General features: G+C 36.4%; 1 protein-coding gene across 3 annotated transcripts in view; it reads right to left on the reverse strand.

The window, feature by feature from the left end:
• Nucleotides 1–27,037, reverse strand: part of LOC110092179 (glutamate--cysteine ligase, chloroplastic) — a 97,458-nt gene that overhangs the window by 43,577 nt on the left and 26,844 nt on the right. For all 3 annotated transcript variants that reach the window (XM_020816600.2, XM_020816598.2, XM_020816599.2), the window contains exons 3-9: nt 15,687–15,837; nt 14,141–14,248; nt 5,748–5,840; nt 1,503–1,586; nt 1,274–1,342; nt 1,131–1,201; nt 969–1,037 (exon numbers count right to left, since the gene is read on the reverse strand). In XM_020816600.2, coding sequence (XP_020672259.1) covers nt 969–1,037; nt 1,131–1,201; nt 1,274–1,342; nt 1,503–1,586; nt 5,748–5,840; nt 14,141–14,248; nt 15,687–15,837 — 645 coding nt within the window. The remainder of the gene's footprint in view (nt 1–968; nt 1,038–1,130; nt 1,202–1,273; nt 1,343–1,502; nt 1,587–5,747; nt 5,841–14,140; nt 14,249–15,686; nt 15,838–27,037) is intronic.

Below are 27,037 nucleotides of genomic sequence, written 5' to 3' on the forward strand. Positions count from 1 at the left end.
TGGCATGCATGTTACTTCATTTTCAATTGATTTACTAGTATTTAGAACTATGATATACCCACTGAATTAAACTCACATATGCTACATATACACAATAAATGATTCTATGGCCTGAATGAGTAAGAGAAGATAGTTTGTGAACCGTTGATGAAGAGCTTGAAGTAATAGATATTTAAATTTTCTATATGCTGAAATAAATATAGTAGATTTTCTTTTATTTTGAAATATATTGAATTTTGAGATTTAGTAGTTCTTTCCATGTATTGGAACTTGTATTATATGAAAATTTATAAAAATAATTTTGATATTATTTTATGTCAGTAAATGTAATTTAAAACCGCTTCCAACCATATGTTTCCCACTTAGTAATCGAATCATCTGGACTGAGTTCTGACAATAACATTAGAACTCAAAATGTGAGTGTTCTTGTCTCAAAACTCAGATCCTGTTTTTCGAACGAATATAAAATTTGATGTTTGCATCACCTAATTGTCTTTCGGAGGTAGTATGTCATGTGTGTTGGATTTTTTATTAAATAAAAGAGGCACCATTTCTTCTCATTTGAATAAACAAATATTTAACTAATCCCCTAAATCTCATGTGGCAAATTGTCTAAACATGTAATTTACATCGCTTACAGTTTTTACAAATTTTAATGTCAAGCCTTAGCATGACATGGATTTTCAAGGTATGTTAATGAGCAAAAATTTTGTTAGTTGGAAGCCATTAATCATGAGTTACCTAGTCTACTCCATCAGAAAAAGCAGCAGCAGCAATGTCGCATATACCACAAGCTCTTGCATAAGAAAAACGAGAGGGATTTCAAGAATTGTCAGGTCCCTCTACTTTAAATTTATGGGTTGGGAGTTTTGTATGGATGTTAAAGCTGATCTTTAGCCAAAAATATTTTTCATCCTGAGACAACGAGAGTGAGCTCAATAAACATGCAATTAAAAACATAATGTTACCCAAAAGAGTCGTCAAAAACAAAAGGAAGCATTCCGGCCCTGTTGTTATCAGTATCAGTCCAGATATGGCTGAAAGAGTAAACAACTAAATAATGAGAAAGATGTTGCTCAAACAAGTCAGAGAAAAGCAAGCAAACAGTAGGTATATTATGTGGCAGATACCTTCTCATGCTTAGAAAACCGTTTGGTTTTCCTTCAGTAAATGGTGAATTTGCAAATATTGCAGTTGCGATCTGGTTCAAATATAAGATCAAACTAAAAGAGATTTGAGTGTTAAATCAAACAAATAAGTGATGAGCACGTACGGGCTGCAAAGCAAGACCAGCACGGAACTTCCTGATCATATCTGATTCAGAACTGAAGTCTAGATTGACCTAGCAACACAAACAAAATGCTTAGGCATGAATTCATCTGTAATTACTCTGATACATAATTCTAATACCACCAATCTAACAAGGATTTGATAAAGATCATATTTATCTGCAAGAAAACCTCAATACATGATGCCATTCTTCTAATCAACGAGGTACTTACTTGAACAGTACAGGTGCGGAACATCATATCAAGTCCCAAAGACCCAACTTTTGGCATGTAGTTTCTCATTATCTCGTACCTTCCCTGTTGAAAACTTCTCGGCATTCAAGTAAAACATGTTTTGAGATACAAAACACTCTGCCCATTTAAAATATGCACAAGACATCCTAACCACATGGAAATAGGAAACTATGGGCCTGTAAAGTATAATACTAGAAACAGAAAAAAGCCTAGCATTCATTTATATATATATATATATATATATATATAATATATATATATATATATATACAGGAAAAAAATGTTGAATCAGTTGTGTCAGTTCAAAGGAATTGGCAAGCCAGTTCTGTCTCATGTAGACATGGAGAAGGGGCTCAAGCACGACGAAGAGCAGCAGGCAATCCACAAAAATAGTGAGAGACTGACATATAGAGATAGAAAGGGGGAAAGCAAATGAGCAGGAAAAAGAAGATTGAGGTTAGCAATGGCTTACTTGTGAGCTGCAGGCTATATAAATGGAAAGATGGAGGGGGGGAGAGAGAGAGAGAGAGAGAGAGAGAGAGAGAGAGAGAGAGAGAGAGAGAGAAATGAGGAGAGAGAGAGAGCGAGAGAGAGTTAGAGATTGAGTGATGAGATTAGGACACAACTGCAGTCATCGAAAGAGGAAGAGGGCAAGTAAGTGGCGGCCAGGGGATTTCACCGAGTTTTTTATGCATGAACCTGAGCTATGAGCTAGGGTTCCTTTTTCTTTCTCCAAGCATAAGGGTCAGGTTTAACCCATATTTTATTTATAAAACAATAAATCCTGCACGTTGTTGTTTAATTCATACATGACTCTGATCAAAGTGTTAGACAAGAAAGAGGCTGCTTGAACACTATAGGAAAAGGGGGACCGAGAGCAATCTTTTGAGAAGACTTGACTTGAGATATGGTAAGCAACCAAGATTTGGATTTAGTCTCATTGATAAATATTATATTATTTTTTATAAAATAATGTTTGAATTTTGAGGTTTAGGAATAGAGCTAGTCAAGAGAAGACTGATTATTGTGTGAAGTATATATTTGAGGAATGAGTAAATCAGAATATTTTAAAATTTTCATTGATAAAATTGGAAAGTAAAGATGTTATTACATGATACATGTATCATTTTTTATTTTTCATATTACTATATTATAGAACAATAATTGCCACTAAGTTTTTCTATGACTCAAACCGTCATAAATTTTTGATGTTTCAGAAAGATTCCTCTAAATTAAATGGGTAACAAAGGAAAAATTATATGTATATATATATATATATTTTCTCTCTCTCTCTTAGCCTACAAAGCTAGAAAATTTGTATATATGAGAAGAGGAGCATATGAAAATAGATATTTAAGAATCCTATATACTTGATTTTAGTTAGTTGTTTGAGATATAGGAAATAGAACTGATTTGTTTATGGTTTGAATATGAACAAAACATTTTCGTTTAGTGGCTCTTTATAATTTGGAAGATTTTTCTATGGGATTACTTTTAATATTAATTAAAAAGAATTAAATAATTGTCCAACCGACTATACCTGCCTTGGTAATCTATTATACCGGTCCAGTCAGTCCGACGGGACCGGCTTACGCGAACAACGGCGGAAGTCTCCACCTCCTGTACACAAGATCCAACTGCCCGATCTTCCTAGATCAGATTAGGAAGGACTTTTGAGGGAAGGAGGGAAATTTGAATGGAGGGACTGTTTAGGGATTTCCTTTTGATTTGTATGCATTAAATAGTTTGTTTTCCTAGGGTTAGGGCATCTTGAATTTGGCTGAAATTTGAGAACCTTAGGTTTAGGTTTCCTTTGGGCTCTAGCGGCGTCTAGAGAATTTGGGAAAGATCGATTCTTCTCTCGAATTAAGGATCAATTGTATCTTCCTATTTTACATTTTTATGTCATCAAATAATATAAATTATCTATTATTTTCGTGATTTTGTGTGAATTTTTGTGGAGAATTCTTGTTGTTTTCCGAAGATTGATAGGAAATACTTGAGATCTATAAGTGTTTTCTATCAAATTGGTATTAGAGCTTTTTTTGGGACCTTTGGTGGGTTGTCTTGCTAAATTTCAGTGGCTGTTCTTGGGATTTCAAAGAAGAAAGTTGTTGTTTTTGAAGGTCGAAGTCCAGATTTACATTTCTACCAAAATCCGGGCATTAATGGCGGACAAGAAAATGGATGTGTTGGAGGAACGCCTCTAAGTTGAGATTGGACAAGTGAAATTTGAAATTTCATATCCCCATACTCAAGTTTCAAATTTAAAAAAGGATGTTTCAGCCATCCATGATAAGTTCGATTCAAAATTTTCCATCCTGAAGGAGATGTTGAAGAAAGTGCTCAATGGTCAAACCAAAATATCACCATCGAAGGGAAAGGAAGGCGCCTACAGCCAGGGAGATGGGAAAAACCTGAAGCCAATCATGCAAAGGAAAGATCAAGAGGTGGTGACTCAAAAGAGAGAAGAGAGAATACCTCTCCTAGAGCCTATTCCTAAGGAGGAGCCGGGCAGAGGATATGAGGAGAGGCGTGAGGAGATAGGGAAAGAATAAAGATGTGCTGATTTGGAGAGGAGAGGGGCGAGATTGGAAAGGGAAATGGATAATTATGACCAAAGGGGGGGCTAAATTTGAAAGTGGATGGGTTTGCTATGATCCAAGGGGTGCTAAATTTGATAGGAGAATGTGGGAATTTGATGAAAGACAGGGGTATGAACATAAAAGGGATGATTAGGACACTTAAGGGGAATCACCCCCTTGGGGAATGGGAAGTTATGAAGGGAACAAAGGGAACGGAGTTTATCTGAGGGTGAAAAGCTAAAGATCCCTACTTTGAGGGAGAGGATGCCCACGGGTGGATCTACAAGGTGGAAAGGTACTTTACCGTCAACAGGTTAATGGAGGGGGAGAGACTGATGGCAGCCGGGATATGCTTGGAAGGGAGACATTTAGCATGGTACCAGTGGAGGGATATGAGGCGACCAATAAGGACCTGGAGAGAGTTTAAGGATTGTCTATTCAAACGTTTCCAAACTAGCAGGGGAGGGGACTTCTACGAGCAGTTCTTCGCTTTGATGCAGGAGGGGGCAATGGAGTACCATGAGCAATTTGAATACCTTGCCAGCCGATTGGATCGGCTTCCAGAGACTATACTGGAGGGGAACTGTATAAAAGGACTGAAACCCAAGATCCGCGCAGTAATTAGAGTGATGAGACATTGGGACTTAGGAGAGTCTATGGAGCTAGCTCAATTGGTGGAGGATCAGAGGCACCTGGAAAAAAGAGCAGGAGGCAGCAGTTCAGGAGGCTCATACAGGATGACCACCATCTTTTTTACACTCAAGGAGCTAACACCGAGTACTCTTAGGGAGACTTAGAAGGAGAAGATTGCCAGAGGAAGACCTGGGGGCAACTTCAACAAGCTCACAAAAACAAATTTACAGGAGAAGAGGGCGAAGGAGATCTATTTCAGATGTGACAAGAGGTATATGTCGGGAGCATAGGTGTAAGGACCAAACTCTTTAGGTTCTTACCGTTTGTGATGAAGAAAGAATGGAGGAGGGAGTCGTATTTCCACCTTGCGGACAAGGTGGATCTTTGGGAGTGGAGTATTGTCAGAGTGGTCCAGCCGGTCCGACGGGACTGGCTTACGCAAACAACGGCGGAAGTGTTCGCCTCCTGTATGCAGGATCCGACGCTTGATCTTCCTATATCAGATTTAGGAAGGATTTTTGAAGAAAGTAGGAGGGAAATTTGAATGTAAGGATTGTTTAGGGGTTTCCTTTTGATTTGTATGCATTAAATAGTTTGTTTTCCTAGGGTTAGGGCATCTTGAATTTGGCTTAAATTTGAGATCTCTTAGGTTTAGGTTTCCTTTGGGCTCTAGCGGCGTCTAGAAAATTTGAGAAAAATCGATCCTCATCTCGAATTGAGGATCAACTATATCTTGCTATTTTCCATTTCTATTTCATCAAATAATACAAATTATCTACTGTTTTCGTGGTTTTCTGTGGCTTTTGTGGAGAATTCTGGCTATTTTCCGAATATTGATAGGAAATACTTGAGATCTACAAGTTTTCTTATCATAATACAAGCTCTTGGGTTGGGTCATGATAGTGTGAATAGAAAATGTTTCATAAAAGATACAGCAATGAAAAAAAACTTAAATGAGGAATAAAGGACATTAAGGATCAAAAAATGAATAATAAAAGGAAGATACCTTAGGCATAATAGGAATATCCTTCAACGCCCATTTTGGCTGAAAACCAATTCCTAAGAAACCAATGCCCATTTCCTCAGCCACAGCTTTTACCTATTTAACAATATACCATAGTTGATTCAGTATAAAGGCCATTGAACTCCTACTAATTTATCATTCATAAATAAACTGACTAGTTAAAACAAATTTTAAAGATGAAGTGGATATTAACAGAAACAGCATCAGATGTTCATATGATGTCTGTCTAACGTTGTCCAAACTCCAAAGTTCAGATAATAATTAGCCCAAAAAAAATATTTTAGCCAGGAATCAACTCACATGGAAGCCTAGCCTTCAAAAATTTAAAAGAAAGTACAATTTCTTGAACAATATTTTCCATTTATTCAGTGTATCAATAACTTAATAAATGTTGGAGAATTCTGGTAAAACTACGTGAAAACTGCATACCAATAGTATCTCAAACGTATTTCAATTACTCCTTTGTTGATATGAAAGACAACACCACTCTTGTCGATATAATACATTTTGAAAAACTTAAACAGGAAAATATGATGAAGGTGCTGCTAAATAACAAACCGAAAGTTAGGCATAATAGAGGAAAGTTTATGAGACTAATCAATGTACAGTATTACATAAATCAAAATTGCAGGCAACGTTACGTACAGAAGTCAAACTTTAAAAAATGACAACTAAGAAATGCCTAGATGATATGTAGTAGCTTGGGATTGATCGAATTAGAATTCTCCTATTAAAAAATGCTTTGGCAGTATAATTTGATTCTTGAGGCAATGTGGCCAAAATGTTTCCGAGAAAATTAGTATCCCCTGTAAGGTAAAGAAAGCTGTCCTAGGCAAAGATCATTTAGTTAGGTAAGGACAAAATTAGGAAAGGTTGAGGCCGATTCTTCAGAAAAACTAAAGAAAAAAAAGAAAGAGGACAAACAATTGCAAAATAGATGGACAACAGAGAATGCTAAGAGTTACATAAACAATAGCATTGCAAGGATAATAGAAAAATACATTGAATTAACAAAGAAAAGGAAGAACTAATCAAATCCTAACTTCTGGAAGAAACATAACTTGCAACATAACAAGTGAAAGAAAAGAAACAAATGGAACCCCATTGAAACCAATTTTAGGAAAAAACTAAATGCTGAACTCATATGAATCAAACTATGGCCTAGTGAACCTCAATAAAGAGCTCATGAGCTTGATATCTATTCCTCAAGCCATGCTCATTTCTTGAAAAAATATCTGTTGACGAACATTTTCGTATCGACCCGATCCCGATCGAGCCCGACTAAGCTCGATCGTGTTCGATCGACCCAATCGATCATCGTCGAGGCAAAATCAACTCAAATTAGACCCCGATTTGATTAAATTAAATTTGTTTTAGTCAAATTAAATTCGATTTAATTTAATTAAAATCAAATCAAAACCAATCAAATCCCGTCGAGCGTCGTAGAGCTCAATTCGACGTAATTCGGCGCCGATTCGAGTTCAATTTCACAAAATTGACTCGATCGGACCCAAATCGATCTAAGTCGAGTTCGATTCGAACTCAATTTCAGCCCTAATTTGTCAATTTGGGCTGAATTTGAGACTTAGGCTTGAGATCTCATCTCAGTTCAACCCAAATTTGTGTCAAATCCCGCAAAAAATCTACTCAAGTAGAATTTCTCTCGTTTTGCGCAACGAGGCAGCGAGATGGGATGACTTGGGTGGTGCCTTGCTAGGCTGGTACGCCTCTAAGAAACGAAAGGGAGAGTGGGGGGGGAGCCATTTGGTTCCCCCATGCGTGTTTTGTCCATCCCGAGCAAAAGAAGAGGGCACTGGAAAGGTGATTTCGCCCCCTGTGCGTGCGTCTCCAGGCGCAGTAGGAGGAGAGAGGAGCGGAGCTTGTCCGTCCCTAGCCGAATGGAAGAGAGGGCGAGCCATTCAGCTCTCCTGAATGTTCTCAGTCAGTCGCAAGCCAGACAGAGGAAGGGGAAGCGGAGGAGAGAGTTGTTGGGCTCTCTGTTTACGATTCATCCGTCCATCCAGGTGAGAAGAAGAGGAGAAGAACCTCTTGTGTGCTCCCTTGCTTTCTCTTCTTCTTCCTTGGACCAAAAGAGAAAAATCTTTCTCTGTTTTCCTCCTTTCCTCCAAGTGGAAGAGCATAAACTCGCTCAATTCCTCTTCTCAAGCAAAAGGGGAAGTGTTGGAGGATAGTAGAGGCACTTGGAGGCTGTTTACTTGCTGTGAAGACCTTTTCCACCCCTTCCTTCAACTCCGGCGACCTCCAAACAGCCAAGACAGCAGTCCAGAACTTCTTGGACAGCAGATTTGTCATCCAGAAATGCTTGGACAGCAACCACGCGGCCTCCAAAGGCTTCTAAAAAGTGAAAACTGCCGTTTTGAGAGTTTAGACAGCAAACGACGACCTCTGGGAGCACTCAAACAGTGAAAATTGCTGTTTGGAATGTTTGGACAGCGGCGGCGACATCCGGAACACCTTGGACAGCGATCTGCCTCCCTTGGAGTGGCTTGGAGCAGCTTTGGAGCTTGGATTGGAGCTTGGACAGCAATCCGGAGCTTGAATCGGAGTGGCTTGGAGCAACTTTGGAGCTTGGATTGGAGCGCTAGGACAACCCAGGTGAGGTAAAATCCTAAAACTTAGTGAAACCTAGGGTCCCCCAAGGCCATTGATGTGTGGTTGACGTCCCAAGCCATAGCTCCCTTAGAAACCTCATTTGTTTTCCTCCCCAAAACCTATTTGCGCTGTCCTCTTCGCAAAACAGTAAAAAAACTAGTTTTTTCACTTGTTTGCTCTCTCGTGAGAGTCAAAGAGGCATGCCAACGTGTGTAGGGGTATTGGATTGATATCCAACACCTCTCAAATGCATGTAATAGCATTCATATTGTGTTCAAACCGTCGCCTATAACAAACCTAGGTTTCATCATCATAGCACCCAAATTTGGAGGCTATGCATTTGGCCAAATCAATTGCATATTGCTTAGAATTTAGATTATGCTAAAATTGATCTAAATAAAATAGTGTAGGTCTCTTTCTCTAAGGATTGCATACTTCTAAAATTATTGGGAGATTGCTAAGCTTGTTCAATTAATTTGTAGGGCAAACTTGGGGTAGATGTGGGTTTCCAAAGACCCATAAGCCACCCCTTATGTGTTCTTGAATTACTTCAATATGCTTTGCTTCTCTTAATTCTCATGGATAAGAATGATGGTGAATGATCCTCTAGCATGCAAACTATCCATTTTTTTTGTCATGGCAAAATTGATATAAACTTTGGAGAGTTTGCATGTAGGAATTGATAGTCTCTACAAGTTAATGAATGTGAATGTGTTTGGTTGGAAACAATATCACTAACAACCAATCTTTGTGGGTTTTTTCATAGATCCTCAAAGGTCTATGTTGTAGACCTCACAATGTCTATGACCAACCAAATTTATGATCGATATTTTTACTAAATTTAGAGCACACAAGTGATAGTCATTGTTGATTTACATCCAATTAACCAAATGTGCTTATCTAACCTTGAAGTAGGCTTGAGATATGACATGGGCCCTCAAAGACCCATAAGCCTTCATGCTCAAGTTTACCTAAATCATTTATTTGTTGGAACACAAACTAATGAGTAATCCCCTAGACATAGGATTCAAATTCTAGCCTTCCTCATTTGCTTAGCCACTATTTAAGCAAATGAATACTCCTTCTTGGACACCAAATGTCCAAGGCATGCAATCCAAAGGCTACTTGTTGCTTCTCTCTTCTACAACTTAAGAGTTGTCGAAAGTATTCTCATTCTCCTAAACCCAAATTTACGGGAATGGTTATTCCCCTTTGAACACCAAATGTTCAAGGGCACTCATGAATGTGTAACCTTTAAGTTGCACATGCTTTCCTTCTTCTACCAAACGAAAAGTGTAGAAAACCTTCCCATTCACTTACCTAAATTAAGTGAATGTGTATCGTTCCCTTTTGAACACCAAATGTTCAAAGGGATTCCTCTAACTTGCAACCTACAAGTTGCACTTCACTTCTCCTTTCCTACAACTCTAAAGTTGTGGGAAACTATCTCATTCTCCTAAGATTCTAAATTATGAGAATGTACATTCCTCTTTGGACATCAAAAGTTCAAGGAACATTTATGGATTTGCGACCCACAAGTAGCATGTTCCTTCCCTCGCTTTTACAACTCAAAAATTGTAGGAATTCCTCTCATCCCACTAACTCAAATTAGATGGGTGAATGTCCCCTTCTTTGAACATCAAATGTTCAAAGAAAATATTCCATTTTGCAACCTCAAGTTGCATTTCTCCCTTTATTCTCTACAAACCAAATTTGAAGAGAAGTTCTTTCATTTCTACAACTCAAAAGTTGTATGAAAATCTTATTCATTCAACCCATGTTGAGTGAATTAGAAACATGAAAATCATCTATTTGTTGTTTAATCAAAATTAACAAGTAGTTCAATCCAAAATCATGAATTTGTTGAACCAAATTTAACAAATAATCTCATATCAAGCAAAAGGGTCAAACTCCTAGCTTTCTTCCATTCTCCTAACCCAAACTAAGTGAATGAGTTCTTTTTTTTGGACACCCAAAAGTCCAAAGAATCCTTGATATGTAGGCCAAAATTACACATCATTCTATTATGTTTTCTTAATCCAAATTTAAACAATTAAATATTCATCATTAAACATAAAAGTTTACCTATAATCCCTCTTGATTTGAAACCCCAAGGTTACAAATCTTTATCACCTATTAAGCTAAAATCAATAAATGACTCACCTTTATTTGTCTAATCCAAATTAAGAAAATAAAACCTAAATCCTTGAATACAAAAATTCAAGGAAACATCCTTTTGATTCGTAGCCTCAAAACTACTAATCTTCCCTCACTTCTATAGGTTCCAAAGGCCTTAAAAGATATCATATCCTAACCCAAAAGCTATAAGTTCCCAACTCTCCTCCAACTCCAAAGTTGTAGGATATTTCCCCTCTTTAGCTCCAAAAGCTAGAGGGAGTTCTCCTACATTTAGCCCAAAAGTTAAATATTGGATTCATATCTTTCTCTTCTTAGCTCCAAAAGCTAAGGAGAATTCTTCCACATGTAGTCCAAAAATTATATGCTGGACATCTTTCTTAGACCCAAAATCTAAGTAATCATTTTCATTTCACCAATTCAAGTAATCTTTCCTATGACAAACAACTTAAAGTGAACCACCCTTGGATAAAGATTAAACATCTTCATTCCAAAATAAAATCAAACACCCTTAATGTGACATGCCACACAGGCCTCACACACTTAGATGCACAGCCCTTAAGCATGCTAGGACTAGGATTTTTTCTTTTGTGCGCATGTGATTGATAATTTGGTGTGATTTCCCTTGGATTGTCTGTGTGTAGGCACTTTCCCTTAAGTGGATAGTGTGGAAATATACATGTTCTTCTTGCAGGTGGCCATATCTAAAAGTGAGGTGCTCATAAATAATAAATTGCTTGTATAACATGTGCTATTTAAAACCACCCAAAAGATGTGGCCAATAGGATAGAAGCAGATGTTTGGCACTCTAAGTGCTAAACAAAATTCTGGATGTGATGTTTTATTATATAAACTGCTTCTAATCTATTGCAAATTTGAGTCACTTTTCTTTTTAAACATGATAGAATTAGAATTGTATTAGACTTGGGGGGGGGTCTGGATCAAAAGAAGGTGAATCAAATGGATGTACTTGTAGAAGGTGAGGCCTGAGGTTCACTTGAAAAGTAAAGCTTGAAGACCCACAAGTAGAGTCTGTAATAATTTGATTAGATTGTATAATGGCAGGCAACTCAGCTTCCAAATCTGGTTGTAATAATTTAGACTCTGTTTAAATTCCTTACATTTGATATATATATATATATATATATCTCAAAATTCTATCTTTCCTAAATCCCAGTATTCTTTTTATTAACATATAATTCCAATTTCCAAAAACAAATAGCAATGACATATCACATAAGAACTCATAAGTCATCAACACTGTCATCACTAAAGGGTTCTTCATTTGAATCATCATTATAATGAACTTCTCTCTCCCCTTCATCTACTATAGAGTTCAATGTCGGACATTTACTTCAAGATATATATATATATATATAGCGTGAGGCATAAGCCTCATGTCAGTGAGGCGAGGCGGGCCTCAACCAAGTTGAGGTGCAAGGCTCATAAAAAAAACTCGAGGCGTAAGCATCGAGGCGTTTTTTACTAGAATTGCGCAAAGGCGAGCCTCATATTACGCAATTTTAAACCATGTGCAGTAGGCTCTTAGGATAAAAATAAATTTTCTGCCCATTAAAATGTAAACAATCTAAAAAATAAAATTAGGCTTTATGTTTTCTAAATAAGAAAATTGCATGGCTCCCTTCAAGGAGCTAAGTTTTCCAAAATTGAAAATAAACATGCATAGCCCAAATATGTTGCACATAGAAAACCTTCATTTAAGGACTAGAGAAAAAAATCTTTTCTTTATGAGTCAACATGTGCATACCCACATAAATAGGCATCTTGGCCTCAAAGCCAAGCTATAAGTCCTACTTCCTAAATAAAAAAACTAGCCTTCCACTCTACATTTGCATTAAGACCAAGATACATGGTTTTAAAAGCGATTAAGAGGGTTTAGCTGGTAGTCCCTTCCAGGAGGGACAGTAAATCCAGAGGTCGGGCCGATTATGCCTCATGTGAGGTGTAATTCGTAAATCCTTTTACACTCATTAGACTTAGGTTCGAGGCACTACCTATCGGTAATTCTAACTTTAGTTTTAGGGTCCGAGGCATTGGTTGATTCCAAATCACCCTATAAGCCTCACCTTTCGGGCAATTCCTTCAACATATGTTGTTGGAATGTATCCTAACTTTCCAATAAAAATATCAACTTAAACTAAAATTAGATTTATAAAATATAAAGCCCAACATAGAATAGTCTGAGCACCTCTGAGATTTCTAAGAAACAAGTGCTCCTACTTCACCTCCCATGGCCTTCATTCCCAAAATCTGATTCTAAGTTGATCTCCTCCTTGAATTTCCTAAAGGGCCAAAACCTTTAAACAAGACTTTCTTGAATTTCAAAAATTAAATTTAGTCAAAGTTTAAATGACTTCAAAAAGAAAAGAAAACCACTAGTTTAATCAAAAGTTTTCTCAAGCCAAAGTTTGGAATCTAATTAACCATAGGGGCTTGCCCCTATGGGACGTCTGTACCCTAGAAATAAATAAACCTCATTCAACCAAACATTGAATGGGGGAATCTCTGTTTCAAATTATAAATTTTATTATTGAGTCCACAAGGAAATGATATTTTTACCCTCCGAGGTAATATATCATTATTCTTATGCCGTGCTCAATTATAAAGTATGCAATCCGTTTGAGTATACAAAAATTCTCCAACAATATCATATGTATTTTCATTTGGCCCTTGTGCCAAGAATTTGCCCCCTTTGATGACACTTCTAAAAATTTTGTAACCAGCCTTATGCCCCTTTTTAGAATAAATGAGATAAATTTCTATCATTTAAAATAAAATAAATGGCTGAAATTGTTACCAATTTGCCTCAGCTCAAAAGGAATTCAAAACTCATAACTTTTATATTAGCATATCTCACAAAAAATGGCCCCCATAAAATTGCAAAAGAAGATATTTTTTAATTAAATGGTTTATAGAAACAAACTATAGTATTTAGGATGTTTTAATTTGAAATTTATCTTTCTAAGTGACAAACAGGTATGTTATAGCAAAATTTGGTCAAGAATACAAATACATTTTCTTTGCATGTTCACGATAAGGAGGAAGAAAAGTGTTGCCATACTTTTTAGACGCATGATTGTTGTAGGTGTAAATAAAGCAACCAACTCTATCGAACTTCAACATCTGATATTTCTATCACCAATGCAACATGAAATATCCCTCCATTGAATGGCAATCAGAAAAATCAAACAAGCAACCATGTGATAGACCGGAACTAGATTAGTAGAACAAATCCAATTAATCAAACGCATGCATGAAAATGGAGTCTACAGCCAACCCAATAGTCTATACTCCAAATGCATAGGAAATCATTAAATAAGCCAAACAAATTTATGCGGCCCTAACAAATTGAACGGTCACTATACAATCTCTTTTCTAAATCTAGAAGCAACACCATCTCTGAACTTTTAACTAAGAAGCCACTTTTTCCAATAAAAACAATGTACAGTACTTTCAAGTTTCACAATAAATATACAAGGATTGAAGACAACCAACTAAAAATTGGCTGGAAAAAAACAAGAAGAGCATGCCCTTGATTATGGAACAAATAATTGTTAAAAAACATGTAAAAAGGACAACACATGCCAAGAAGAAGTGTTACTAACCTGATAAAGATGTGAATTGACTTCTGCACAGGTTTGATGCAAAGTTTCAAGGGGTGCGCCACTAAGCTCAAACTGGCCACCAGGTTCAAGTGAGATACTTTGCTTTCCCTGTCCAAGGACAAAAAGAATATTTGTTATTAGAATATAGCACATGAAAAAAAAAAATGTTCCCTACCACAGATCTGTTCAGAGCTATGATGCATAGACACGGACACAATGACATGGATACGATATGATACAGACATGAAACACATTAATTATAGAAAATATAGGACACGGACATGGTATTATAATTTTTTTATATTTTAAAAAAAGTGTACCAAAATTAAATAAGTATAATATTAAAAATAATTTAGAAAAAATAAATCATTTAATTAGAATTGTGCTTAAAATAATTAATATTAGGATGTCAAGAGGTCATCTATTATCGATATTGAGAGGGCATTAGTCGTCGATGTTAATACGGTATCGGACAAAGATGAGTTGTCATGTTGGGTGTAGAAATTACTAGTGTCGAGCATCAATGTCAAGACAGTGTCAGACTTTGATGTTGAGATGATTCTGAAATGCCGATATTGTAACGACATCAGACGTCAATGTTGAGATGACATCGGGCATTGTTGTGAAACCAAAGTCATCACTCGTCAAGAGAAATGAAGATGAGAATATTCGATGAAAAGGGTATTGAGTGCGGGTGATTGATTTGGTGTTGTGGATAAAAAATAAGAAATTTACTTTATCTATTTTAAATAAATAAAAATTTTAAATAATAAATTTTATTTTTTAAAAAATTCATGAAATATCTAAGACACGCATATCAGACATGCGTGTCCAATTTGTATTCTTTTTTTTTTATTATTTGACACATTTTCGTCATGTCCGACACATGTCGGACGCGTGTCGTGTCGGACAGTGCATGCCTATTTGAGGAGAAGTGTCGGTGCATCCTAGGTTCAGATAAAATGTCATGTTAAATTAACAAATTTATCTAGGGTAGAAGTTCAAACAACTTTAACATACTTGGGAAAAAGTCTCCAAAATTCTATAAAATGCAAAGTATTAAATTGAGAAGATGTTCAAAATAGTCCGTAGACTATTTATGATGCATTTTAATCTTTAGATTATTTGACTCATCAAATCTGATCTAAAATAGAGAAACTATTTTGAATCAAATCTAAGAGGTCAACGGACTAAATTAAATGCATTAGATAGAGAGGACTAAAAAAGACCATATACAAATAATCAATTGATCATTTTGATCTTTTTCTCATTAAAATTTATAAAGGAAACCACTCTATATTAGTTTCTGACCATGAAAGATGAAACACCATTTATTAGTTTCATGAAGTCATAATAAAGAACATAATGATTGAGATGACAGCTAACGAAGATGCTCATAAGATATATAATGACAAAGAAACACGGATAAAATACAATCAACTTGAGATTGCTGCTAAGGAAACCCATCATACATGAATGAATAGGCTTATCAGTTATGAAACATCAACCCATGGTATCACACAAAAAAAAAGAATATTCTTCATACCTGTTTAAGTCCAATGACATGGTCCCCCTCCATAATTTTGTCCCATTCAAATCTCTCAGCAATTCCATTTAGCAAGGCTGCAATTTGTTCATAGCTAATAGGGCGAAGTGTTTTAACTTCGAAGCCAAACTTCTCATGTTCTGTACCTATCCTGCCAATAGTAAGCCACCCAAGTGATTAACCAATTTGACAGTAACATAGCATATGAACCTTAATAGACTGCATTCGCAAAATAAGGTGTGTTACAAATTTACAATAAATGTATAAATTTGATTATAAACCATCATAATCAATGATATTACTATCATGGGATGGCAATTTATTTCTGCTTATTAGTATAACAGTTTTCAAGGATATCCAAAATATTTTATTAATTAAAAGCAGATGCAATGCCAGTTGCTAATCGAGTTCCAATATAATGATCTATTCAATTTTTAATTTCAAAAAGTCACATGACGGATTTGAAGATGTGACTTCTACACTAAGAACAATGAAATATACCACTTGAGCTACGGCTCTTTGGTCTATTAGTATAACACTTGCTCAACTCACATAAACATACTTCAACCATAGATTCTACATCCCCATTATTAGATGATACCCAAGCTTCTTGAATGAAGGCTCTAAAGATGAACAAGGCAAATGCTTTAGAAAAAGATAACCTCATGAATTTCTTTCTTCTGCCTCCAACAGCTCTCCCAAAAGTTGCCCACTTTTTCCTTGACTTTTGATTTTCTTTGGCCATTCCCTCTTCTTCTTTGCCCTAAAATTTTTTGTTACATGATTTCATTGTTGCCACTATCTACAATTTGTATGGACGATTTCATTGTTGCCACTATCTAGAATTTGTATGGATGCAAGAACCATAATGACAACCCAATTATAATATATGCGAGACAACTATGACGAGATTGATTAGTAATTATTTCTCTATATTAGTTGATGTATGAGAAAGAATTTTAATCATCTTTATGATTGCATTGTTACAAGATTTCACTGTTATATGTAAGACCCAAACAATTTCCACTCAGCCATCCAAAGCATGCAACGTTTGGGCATTTTAACGTTATTTGGCTTTAAAGAAATGTTGTAGGTTGGCAGTTGCTTGGGTCCCACTTGTAGATAAGATTTCATAGCAATAGAAGGTTTCGACCAGCGCAAATAAAGGGACATCGGCACAGTATTCTGAAGAAGGAATCGTAGAAATCACTGTAGCCGTTTGTAAACTGAAGGAATCGCAGAATCTACTGTAGCACGGCTCGCTACAGTTCCCGCGACACTGTAGAAGTCTTCGGCACAGTGCTGAAAACCTGTAGCATATAGGCGGCACAGTGGAATTTTTGCATACAGAATTGGGCACATTGGTTGGAGGGAGGTTTTGGCATAGTGCAATGCAGGAATTTCTATAGAGTATTCGGCATAGGAGATTTTCGACACAGTGGTTGCTGTGTGGTTTTCCGCAGTGTTTTAGACATTGTAAGAATGCGGCTGAAGGGAATTTGTGGATGTGAAGGAAAAGGAGCAGTGATTTGTGTGGTGTTTTGGAACATTTGAAAGAAAGAATAGAAGAAAAGAATAATAGACAGTATTGAAAGAGAGGAGAGAAGAATTTGAGATAGTTTATCAAAGGAAAAAGGTTCAGTGGTGTAAAAGTGGAAGAGGCAATTCGTCATAAAAAGTAAGTTTTGCAATTATAAATTACAAAAGTAAATGCTAGAAACTCTTGATGCATGCAATGTCAATTGATTCATTTAAAATGTTAATTGTATTAAGATAATTCCAATTATGAAATATGAAAATGCATCTCTTATGCATTGCATGAATAAATAAATTCATATCCATTTGAAGACTTGTGAGGGCTCCGAAAATTCAGCCCCGGCCTCCCCGCCGCGCTTTTCTATTTTTATTCGGCGAGGGAGTTTTAACAGAATAAGTTCCGGGGTAAATTTTGGAAGGCAGATGGGTTTGTAGATAAGACACTACCCAGAGATTTCGCCCTCATTTTGTGAGGACTTTATGATCTGAGTTCTGATTTCCTATAGGCGCAAGCCCCTATAGTTAATTACCCCTCCCAATAATGAGAGAGAACTTTCGATTAAGGATAGTCGTCAATCAGATACGTAGATGATACGTGTATCTAGCATATAGTAGCAGCAACGATTGGATTTGGAAATTTGAAAATTTTGACGAATTTGGATGTTTGGAAAATTGGTTGGGAATTGAAGAGTTTGATATTTAAAATAAGAAATTTCACCATCTATCACTTAAAGCGGATGGTGGGGGAATGGATGATGGACCCGATCAAGATCCATGGTTCCGTCGTCCCGGGCCATCGTGGTCCCTGGTCTACTTAGCCAGAGGAGGTAGTCGACCCAACATGACAGAAGAATCCTTGTCGGCAGCCATGGGTTGCTTCGTCCAAGGGGACCTTGTAGACTGGGGTTGAATGTTTGTCTAAGGGGACAAATTTGAATCCACCTTAGCTAACAGAGGGCTTTGTGCCCTATCAATCATATCCTATTGATTCATATCTCAAGGATTTAATGCCATTAAGGAGCGTATTGGCTCTGGCCATAACCGCTATATGTGGTGCCATTTGGCGGCAAAACCACTTGGTTCAGAGGGCCCCGGGTCATAACCGTTTACCTGCAGTGTCATTTGGCGGCAAAATTGCCGGTTAGAGGACACGTACCACGTCCTTACTTGGCAAGAGATTGTTTGAGAATGGATCCTAGTGATATTTTCGACTAGGCATTTAGCTCTTTGTGAGCTGAAGTAAACTTTAATTTGTCCACCTCGACAAACTATTGCAGAGGGTGGACGGAGTTTGCTTTCAGTGATTGATAATTTATTTCAATTTTAAATATTTTTTGAATTTTCTTGATTCTGAGATTTTTTTGGATTTTGGATTTTTATGGATATTTTGGGTGGAGCTTGGAATATTTGAAATGGACTTTGAATATTTGGGAGATGTTTGAAAAATATTTGGGAACTCCTACGGTTGAGATCTGCATTCAACACGGCCATCATCGGGGTGTTTTGGGGTCATTTCCATTTTCGGATTGAACCTTGTCGACTCGGCTGAGCTGTTGACCGAGGATCGGGTTTCTTGTAGGCTTTGTGCCTTTGTTTATGAAATTTCTTGATTTTAGGCCTTGAAGGCCGAATATGAATGCATTAAAATAAATATCCCGATCGCACTCGTGACCGTATATTTATCTGAGAATTTGAACCCTGTCTACTCCTATTCACCTGCTTAGGAGGATCGGGTTTCGTAGGCTTCATGCCTTTTTGTTCATGAATTTTCTTTGTTGAAGGCCTTAAAGGCCGAATATGAATGTTGTAGACGCCTTCTATCTGCTTATATCAGTGTTGCAGATCCGGTGGCGATTTGGTCTTGATGTTGACCCCCTCCCCCTTTCTCATTCACCGGGGATGGGATTTTCTTGAAATTTAGAGTCAATGACTGCTGATTCGGAAAGACCTCCTTTCATGATCTTTGGTGTAGCGAACCATTATTTTCGGTATTTGTAGACATCAGAACTGTTCTCTTCTTAATCATAGAACCAAAAAGAGACTTTTGGAACACCAAGAAGTTTGGTTCTAATTTATTTGAACTTTCCTCCCATTTTGCTAGGTGTACTTTTCGCACATCGGGTTACCTTTGTACCCGGTGTACTTATAGATTCTGACCATCACTATTGTAGGTGATATCAATACTTGTGACCACAGTGGTTCGTTGCTCCTACGATGTACACACTGCTGTTATCCACCAGTGGTTCGTGCTTATTTGGAAGGACCCGTGGTATTTGCTACGATCTCCTAGAGATGTTCGTAGGAGAGCCATTGTCACCTTCAATCATATCCACCTTTCACCAATCTCAGGTGGTTTGATAATTGTACTTGTTTGTAGGAAGGGGTCCTTGATTGTCGATCTCCAATATTGCCTTCTCAATCAACAGGCATTTGTAGAAATTGTCGTAGGAGATTCGTGCATCGAGGTCTTGTAATTTGAATTTCCTCATGTGTGATTCAAACTTTGTTCTTGTATGTGTTTGAATCCGAATTTAGTTTCATTTAGACTTGAGTTCATCAACTTTACAGGTCTCCACTTGATGTCGTATAGTCCGAGTTCAATCATGAGCTTGAAGTGCATGTTCAAATTGATTGTCCAGGGTCTTCTGAAGTTCGTTGCAAGTTCATTTGAATGTTCACTTTCTTTTTGTTCAAAGTCCTCTAGAGTCTTTATATGTCCATTTTTATGTTCAAATTAGCTTGAGTTTGGTTCAAATTTGATTTCATTTTATTTGAGTTTGGCCTTTAGAAATCATTTTGAATTTTGATTCTGATCCACAGGTCCATAGTTCATGTTCAAAAGTTCACTGCTCTTTCTCTTTTGGTCCAAATCTTTTGTTCTTTTGAGTTCAAAACAGGTCCGTGTAGTAATATTTCACCCGAAATTTCGGCAGCCTCCCGGCGTCTCCCCCGTTTAGGGGAAAACTACGAGAAAACTGGGCCTTCCCACCACGCGCAATAAAGGCGTGCATGGTAGGTGCCCTCTTTCGAGGACACCTCGGTCGTGATTTTTCTTCCCACCACGCGCAATAAAGGCGTGCATGGGGTCTTTGACGGTACCTGTTACAAGAAAAAGAGCAGTTGCTTTCCCCCCGCCCGGAGGTACTTATAAATTATTCCGGCCGCGCAAAGAAAAGAGTACACCAGGCTCGCCTGGCCTCGCCGTGTGCGTCGAACCGGTTTTCCTCCTACCACGCTCACTAAAGACGTGCTTAGGTGGTTTACCGGTCCGACACGCATGTCGAGACAGGAGGGCGAGGGTCGCTCGCTTACCTCATCATAGGTGTCGTGCCAGTTGCCCCTCCTACCACGCTCAATAAAGGCGTGCATAGGTAGACCGCCGGCCTGACACGTTAGTCGAGATAAGAGGGCGAGGGTCGCTCGTTTACCTTATCGTAGGTGTTGCGCCAGTTGCCCTTCCCACCACGCTAAGAAAAGCATGCATAGGTGGACCACTGACTCGCCACGTATGACGAGGTAAGAGAGCGAGAGGGGAGGTGACTATCCGCCTCATCGTAGGCGTCGGACCGGGGTCCCATCCCACCACGCACATAAAGGCGTGTATAGGCAGTTTTCCGGTCTGTCGTACACATCGAGGACGGAAGCCTGAGTTCAGGGGGTTATACCTTCGGGGCCGGTGGACCGGCGGTGGAGGTTCGGACGTCGAGATAAGGGACGGGCACATACAATTCATTATTATTCTTTATTATAATTTATATTAATTATAATAATAATAATTAAATAACTATTATTGATAATTAATTATTAATTAAAAATTAACTATAATTAATAAAATAATTATAATTATAATTAATCAATGATTAATTATAATTAATAATTAATTAATAATTACTAATTAATGTCTAGTCAAGAAAATCAGTGGATCCATTTCTAAACCATCTCCTTCATGTAAGAACATGAAACATGCCCTCTCATTGGTAGTTTGGCAGCCAAATAACACCAGAGGTAAACAGCTACGGCCGAGGACCTCTAAATAGGGTGTTTTGCTGCCAAATGGTATCACTAAATTATGGTCATGGCTAGAGCCCACAAGATCCCAAATTCAACTAAATCTTTGAGATATGAATTAATATGATATAATCAATATGAAATAAATCCCTCTATAAGCCCACAGGGTTTGGTTTCTATTTACACTGTATTAGCAACAAATTAGTATGAGCTCAAAATTCAAGATTTTCTCAAAATGATTATTTCATAGATTAAAATTTTAAATATTTTAAAATAATCATTTAATAAATTCACTAAAAGTTTTGATAAGCATGGTTTAAAATTTATGTTAATTACTTTCCTATGTTATTATAACACTGCCGTTGCCAGGTCCCAAGTCCTGGATGAGAAAAGTGGAGGGTTGCGTTAGGTAGTCGACAGCCAGCGTAAAACTTGTCGAACAATAATGACATGAATCCTTTAAGAAATTGTGTTAATGCTAGGGCGTCCCCTGGAAGCGACGCGCTGTATGGCCTGAATACAGTGACAAGTGTGCAAGGGCCGCTGCACCGGCGCCCGGGTGCAGTGTTAAATAGGCAAGGGTTCCCACATCAAGGACGGATGTGGGCAAAGAAGCTAGTCCATGATACTAAAATTAGGATAGGAACTTGGAATATAGGTTCCCTTACAGGTAAATTAATGGAGTTAATAGATATTATGATTCATAGGAAGTTAAATATTTTGTGCATTCAGGAAACTAAATGGGTTGGAGATAAGGCTAAGGAAATTGATAGTTTAGGATTTAAACTTTGGTATTCGGGTAGGAGTCGTACTAGAAATGGTGTAGGTGTTATTATAGATAAGAGTTTAAAGGATAATGTTATAAAAATTAATAGGATTGGAGATAGAATTATAGCTTTAAAGATTGTTGTTGATGATAAGATTGTTAATATTATAAGTGCTTATGCTCCTCAGGTAGGTTTGGATATAAGTTCTAAATTAAATTTTTGGAATGACTTGGAAGAATTAATACAAAATATACCTCTTGAAGAAAGAGTTTTTATTGGAGGAGATTTAAATGGACATGTTGGTAGAGAGGTAGATGATTTTAAAAGCATTCATGGTGGCCATGGATTTGGAACGACGAATGAAGGTGGCAAGACCATATTGGATTTTTGTTTAGCTTATAATTTTTTAATTGCTAATACCTTTTTTAAGAAAAGGAATGAGCATCTCATCACTTATAAAAATGGATGTAGTACAACCCAGATTGACTATTTTCTTATTAGAAAATTAAATCGTTTAGATTGCAAAGATTGTAAAGTTATTCCGAGTGAAAATTTATGTACCCAACATCGATTATTAGTTTTGGACTTTAAGATAAAGGGGCATAAAATAAAAAATAAAGTAAAACAATTTTCTAGGATTAGATGGGGGCATTTAAAGAATATTAACAAAAATATTTTTGTGAGTAAGATTTTAGATCTTAAGATTTTGTCTGTGCATGAGGATGCTAATATTATGTGGGAAAAAGTGGCTAGTGATATTAAGAATATTGCAAAAGATGTGCTTGGAGTATCTAAGGGAAAAGCTCCTAATAGTAAAAATAGTTGGTGGTGGAATCCTAATGTGCAAGAAAAAATTAAAAATAAGAAGCTTTGTTATAAAAATTGGTTTATTTTTAAAAATTCTGATAATTGGGAATTATATAAAGTGGCTCGTAAGGATGCTAAGAAAGCAATATGCGATGCAAAGGCATTAGCTTTTAGTGATTTATATAATAGATTAGATACTAAAGAGGGAGAAATATATATGTATAAGTTAGCCAAACAAAGAGATAGGAGTAGTGAGGATTTAGTTCAAGTGAAGTGTATTAAAGATGAAGATCAAAAAATACTTTTCTTAGAAGATGATATTCAACAAAGATGGATGAGATATTTTGCTAAACTTTTTAATGAAGATTGTGAAAATAAGATTGACTATAGTGACCTTAGCACCCTAAATGAAAGTAAAGATTTCTGTTTTTATCGGCGTATTAGTAAAACTGAAGTTAGAGAGGCTTTAAATAGAATGAAGGGTGGAAAAGCTGTTGGACCTGATGATATTCCAATAGAGGTGTGGAAATGCTTAGGAGATGAAGGGATTTCTTGGCTTACTAAACTTTTTAATACTATTTTGAAGACTAAGAAGATGCCAGATGAGTGGAGAATGAGTGTGTTAATTCCTATTTTTAAGAATAAAGGTGATGTACAAGATTGTGCGAATTATAGAGGTATTAAGTTAATGTGTCATACTTTAAAACTATGGGAGCGAGTTTTGGAGCATAGGTTGCGGCGTGATACTAATGTTTCTCAAAATCAATTTGGATTTATGCCGGGTAGGTCGACTATGGAAGTCATACATTTATTAAGAGGTTTGATGGAGAAATATAGAGAAAATAAGGATGATCTACATATGATATTTATTGATTTAGAAAAAGCATATGATAAAGTTCCAAGAGAAGTGCTATGGAGAGTTCTTGAAAAGAAAGGAGTCAATAATGCTTATATTCAAATCATTAAAGATATGTATGCAGGAGCTATTACTTGTGTTCAAACACAAGGTGGATTGACCAAGTATTTTCCTATTTCGGTTGGGTTACATCAAGGATCAGCCTTAAGCCCATATCTTTTTGCTTTAGTCATGGATGTTCTCACTAGACATTTGCAAGAGTATGTACCTTTGTGTATGCTTTTTGCTGATGATATTCTTCTTGTTGATAAGACTAGAGAGGGAGTTGAAGGTAAACTTGAATTATGGAGGTCAACCTTAGAGTCTAAAGGTTTTCGCTTGAGTAGATCTAAAACGGAATATATGGAGTGTAATTTTAGTAGTAATAGACCTAGTGAGGGGATTGTGACTTTGGGCGATCAAGTCATTAATAAGAGTACACGTTTTAGGTATCTTGGATCTATTGTTCAGAGTGTTGGTGAAATAGATGGGGATATTATCAATAGAATTCAAGTTGGATGGTTGAAGTGGAGGAATGCATCGGGCTTGTTATGTGATAGAAATGTACCCTTCAAACTTAAGGGAAAATTCTATAAGATGGTAGTGAGGCCTGCAATGCTTTATGGTGCCGAATGTTGGCCATTAAAAGAGAAGCATAATACTAAGTTAAGTGTGGTAGAGATGAGGATGCTCAGGTGGATGAGTGGCTTTACCCTTAGAGATAGGATATGAAATGAGCATATACGTGAAAAGGTTGGAGTAGCTCCAGTAGAAGATAAGATTAGAGAGAGTCGTCTTAGATGGTTTGGTCACATAAAACGGCGGCCTTCCGATGACCTGGTTAGGAGAGTAGAGGTATTAGATTTGACTTATGTTAAGAAAGGTAGGGGTAGACCTAAAAAGACTTGGTTATAAAATATTAGGAATGACCTTTCTTTATTAGATTTAAATGAGAATTTGATTTTTAATAGGACACAATGGAGAAAAAGGATTCATGTAGCCGACCCCACGTAGTGGGATAAAGGCTTGATGTTGTTGTTGTTTGTTGTTGTTCTATGTTTGTTTAATGTAATGAAAGTATACTTCCAAGTTCTCATATATGATCAACCACTTGCAGATATATATCATTGAAGTTTAACCTGAGATTCATAATGATTATTGTAATGTTTTTCTAGTTGATTATAAATTGAAAAGAGCTCATTTATTTTATGTTGCCAATACATTCTGGCATGTAAATGTTAAGAGATATTTTTATATAAGTTTGAACATAACGAACATAACAAGTCAAGTATGAATAATGAATATGAAATGTGTACTGAATATCCAATTAAAGTAAAGTTGGGCTATAAAAAGATGTATAGCTTACAATGTCAAGTGAGGCAAAAGGGTGCTCATGTACACTACATTATAAGTGGGGCAAAAAGGACCTCAAAGATATGTTACTTGCATAGAAGGTGGGGCAAAAGGGACACCTAAAGGAGCAAAAGGAACTCCTAAGGAGGCAAAAGGGACATCTATTTAATTCAATGACGATAATGTCAGGTTTACCTGGGCTCCCCTGAATATTTTTATAAAAAAATAGCCAAATATTTTGATAACTAAAATTGATATTCAGTATGAATTTAAGAGAAATTAAAAGTTGATGTCAAACGGAACTTTTTTATGTATTCCCAAGTTTGTTTAACTTTTATTTATATTTTCAGTGTTATGAATTTTAAAATCATGTAAATTAAATGCTATTTAAATATGCATAACTTATTGAGCCTCACTAGTGCACTTCTTACTGGTTGTTGTTGCAGGAAAAGGAAAAAAAATATCGATGCTGACTAAGTTGCAAGTAATTCAATTTTATATATTAGTTTTTAAATCTATGTGTAAGACTAAACTTAAGGTATGGAAAAATTCTAAGGAAATATTACTTTAGATTTCTGTAGTGGCTCTGTAGGTGTTTCTTTGTTGAAACTTTAAATTATTAAATGATTCCGTTGAGGTAATTGAAATATGAATGAATATTATTGTGTCACTTTCCAAAAGAATGAAAAGTATCATATGTTTAATGATGAAAAATATTATGTTTATGTATGTTACACTCTACGGTATTGTTAAGGGATATTGTGGGGTGTTACATTATAACTATTCACAATTTATGTGGATGAAAGAACCCGGTTGATTAATTGAGCAAGACATATGTGTGTGACATCAACAATGAGATTAATTGCTATTACTCCTTAATTAGTTTGTCTAATGAAAAATATTAATTATGCACTTTAAAGTATTTTTTATTGATATGTTTGAATTATTTTAAATTTATCTGTTTATAGAGCTTTTCTATAAATAGGACCCTAGTGCTTGTTATGAATTAATGAATAATTTTCCCACATACTTCTCTCTCTGGTCCTGAAATATACCTCCTCTCAAAATCCTCCTTAGCCTCCCTCTCTATATTCAAGATTTGTCTCTTGACCGAGATATGCAATCATCTCCTTCTCCTACTTGCTTTCTCAAAACATTCCTGATGCTCAGATACAATTCTTTTTCTCTGCTTCTCTATCCACCATCAGCTCCCTCCTCTCTCCTTTTCACATTCTCTCATATTTTCTTTCCCAACCATAACTTTGACACCCTCTTCTCCCATGCTCAATTACAATTCTATTGTAAATCAAAATCTTTAATTCCTAACAACTTGTAGCACTTTTTTATATAAAGACAAACAATCCAATCTCTTGAATAAATGATGTGCTATCCTACAACAAATCCACACAATTTTTTTACTGTGCCCCTTAAGATATTGCATCTCATACTCTTCACTCTTCATGTGAAGAACCATCTTATATCATAAATAGCACTACTTTAACATCTCTAAGCAGAAACACAGCTAAACTACTTCAAATTTCAGATAAACCACCACGATCACCACTACAACAACCACCAAAATTAATATCGATATAAACCTCTGCACCACTACATCTTCCTAAACAAAATTGATAATAGTACAAAAAAGCACACATTATAGCTTATGATATAATGAGAAGCATCACATGCATTATTACTATTGCAAGGTGCAAATGATCAAATTGTGAGTAATAATTGCACTTTAATTACACTATGTTGCAATCTAGGTGAAACAACATGCATCATGTTGTTGTTTAGGAGATATGATCAAGATGGGGCTGTTTTTGCTAAAGAAAATGATGGTGAAAAAGGTAGATAAGAGGCAAGAGAGAATGATGAAGTAGTTCTGATTCATGATGGTAATGATTTTGAGAATGACTAGTTTAATTTTAGAATTTAAATATAATATTATTTTTAACTTGTATGGCCCGTTTTATACAGGTTAC

The sequence above is a fragment of the Dendrobium catenatum genome, unplaced genomic scaffold, assembly GCF_001605985.2.
Source record: "Dendrobium catenatum unplaced genomic scaffold, ASM160598v2 fragScaff_scaffold_1477, whole genome shotgun sequence".
NCBI lineage: Eukaryota > Viridiplantae > Streptophyta > Magnoliopsida > Asparagales > Orchidaceae > Dendrobium > Dendrobium catenatum.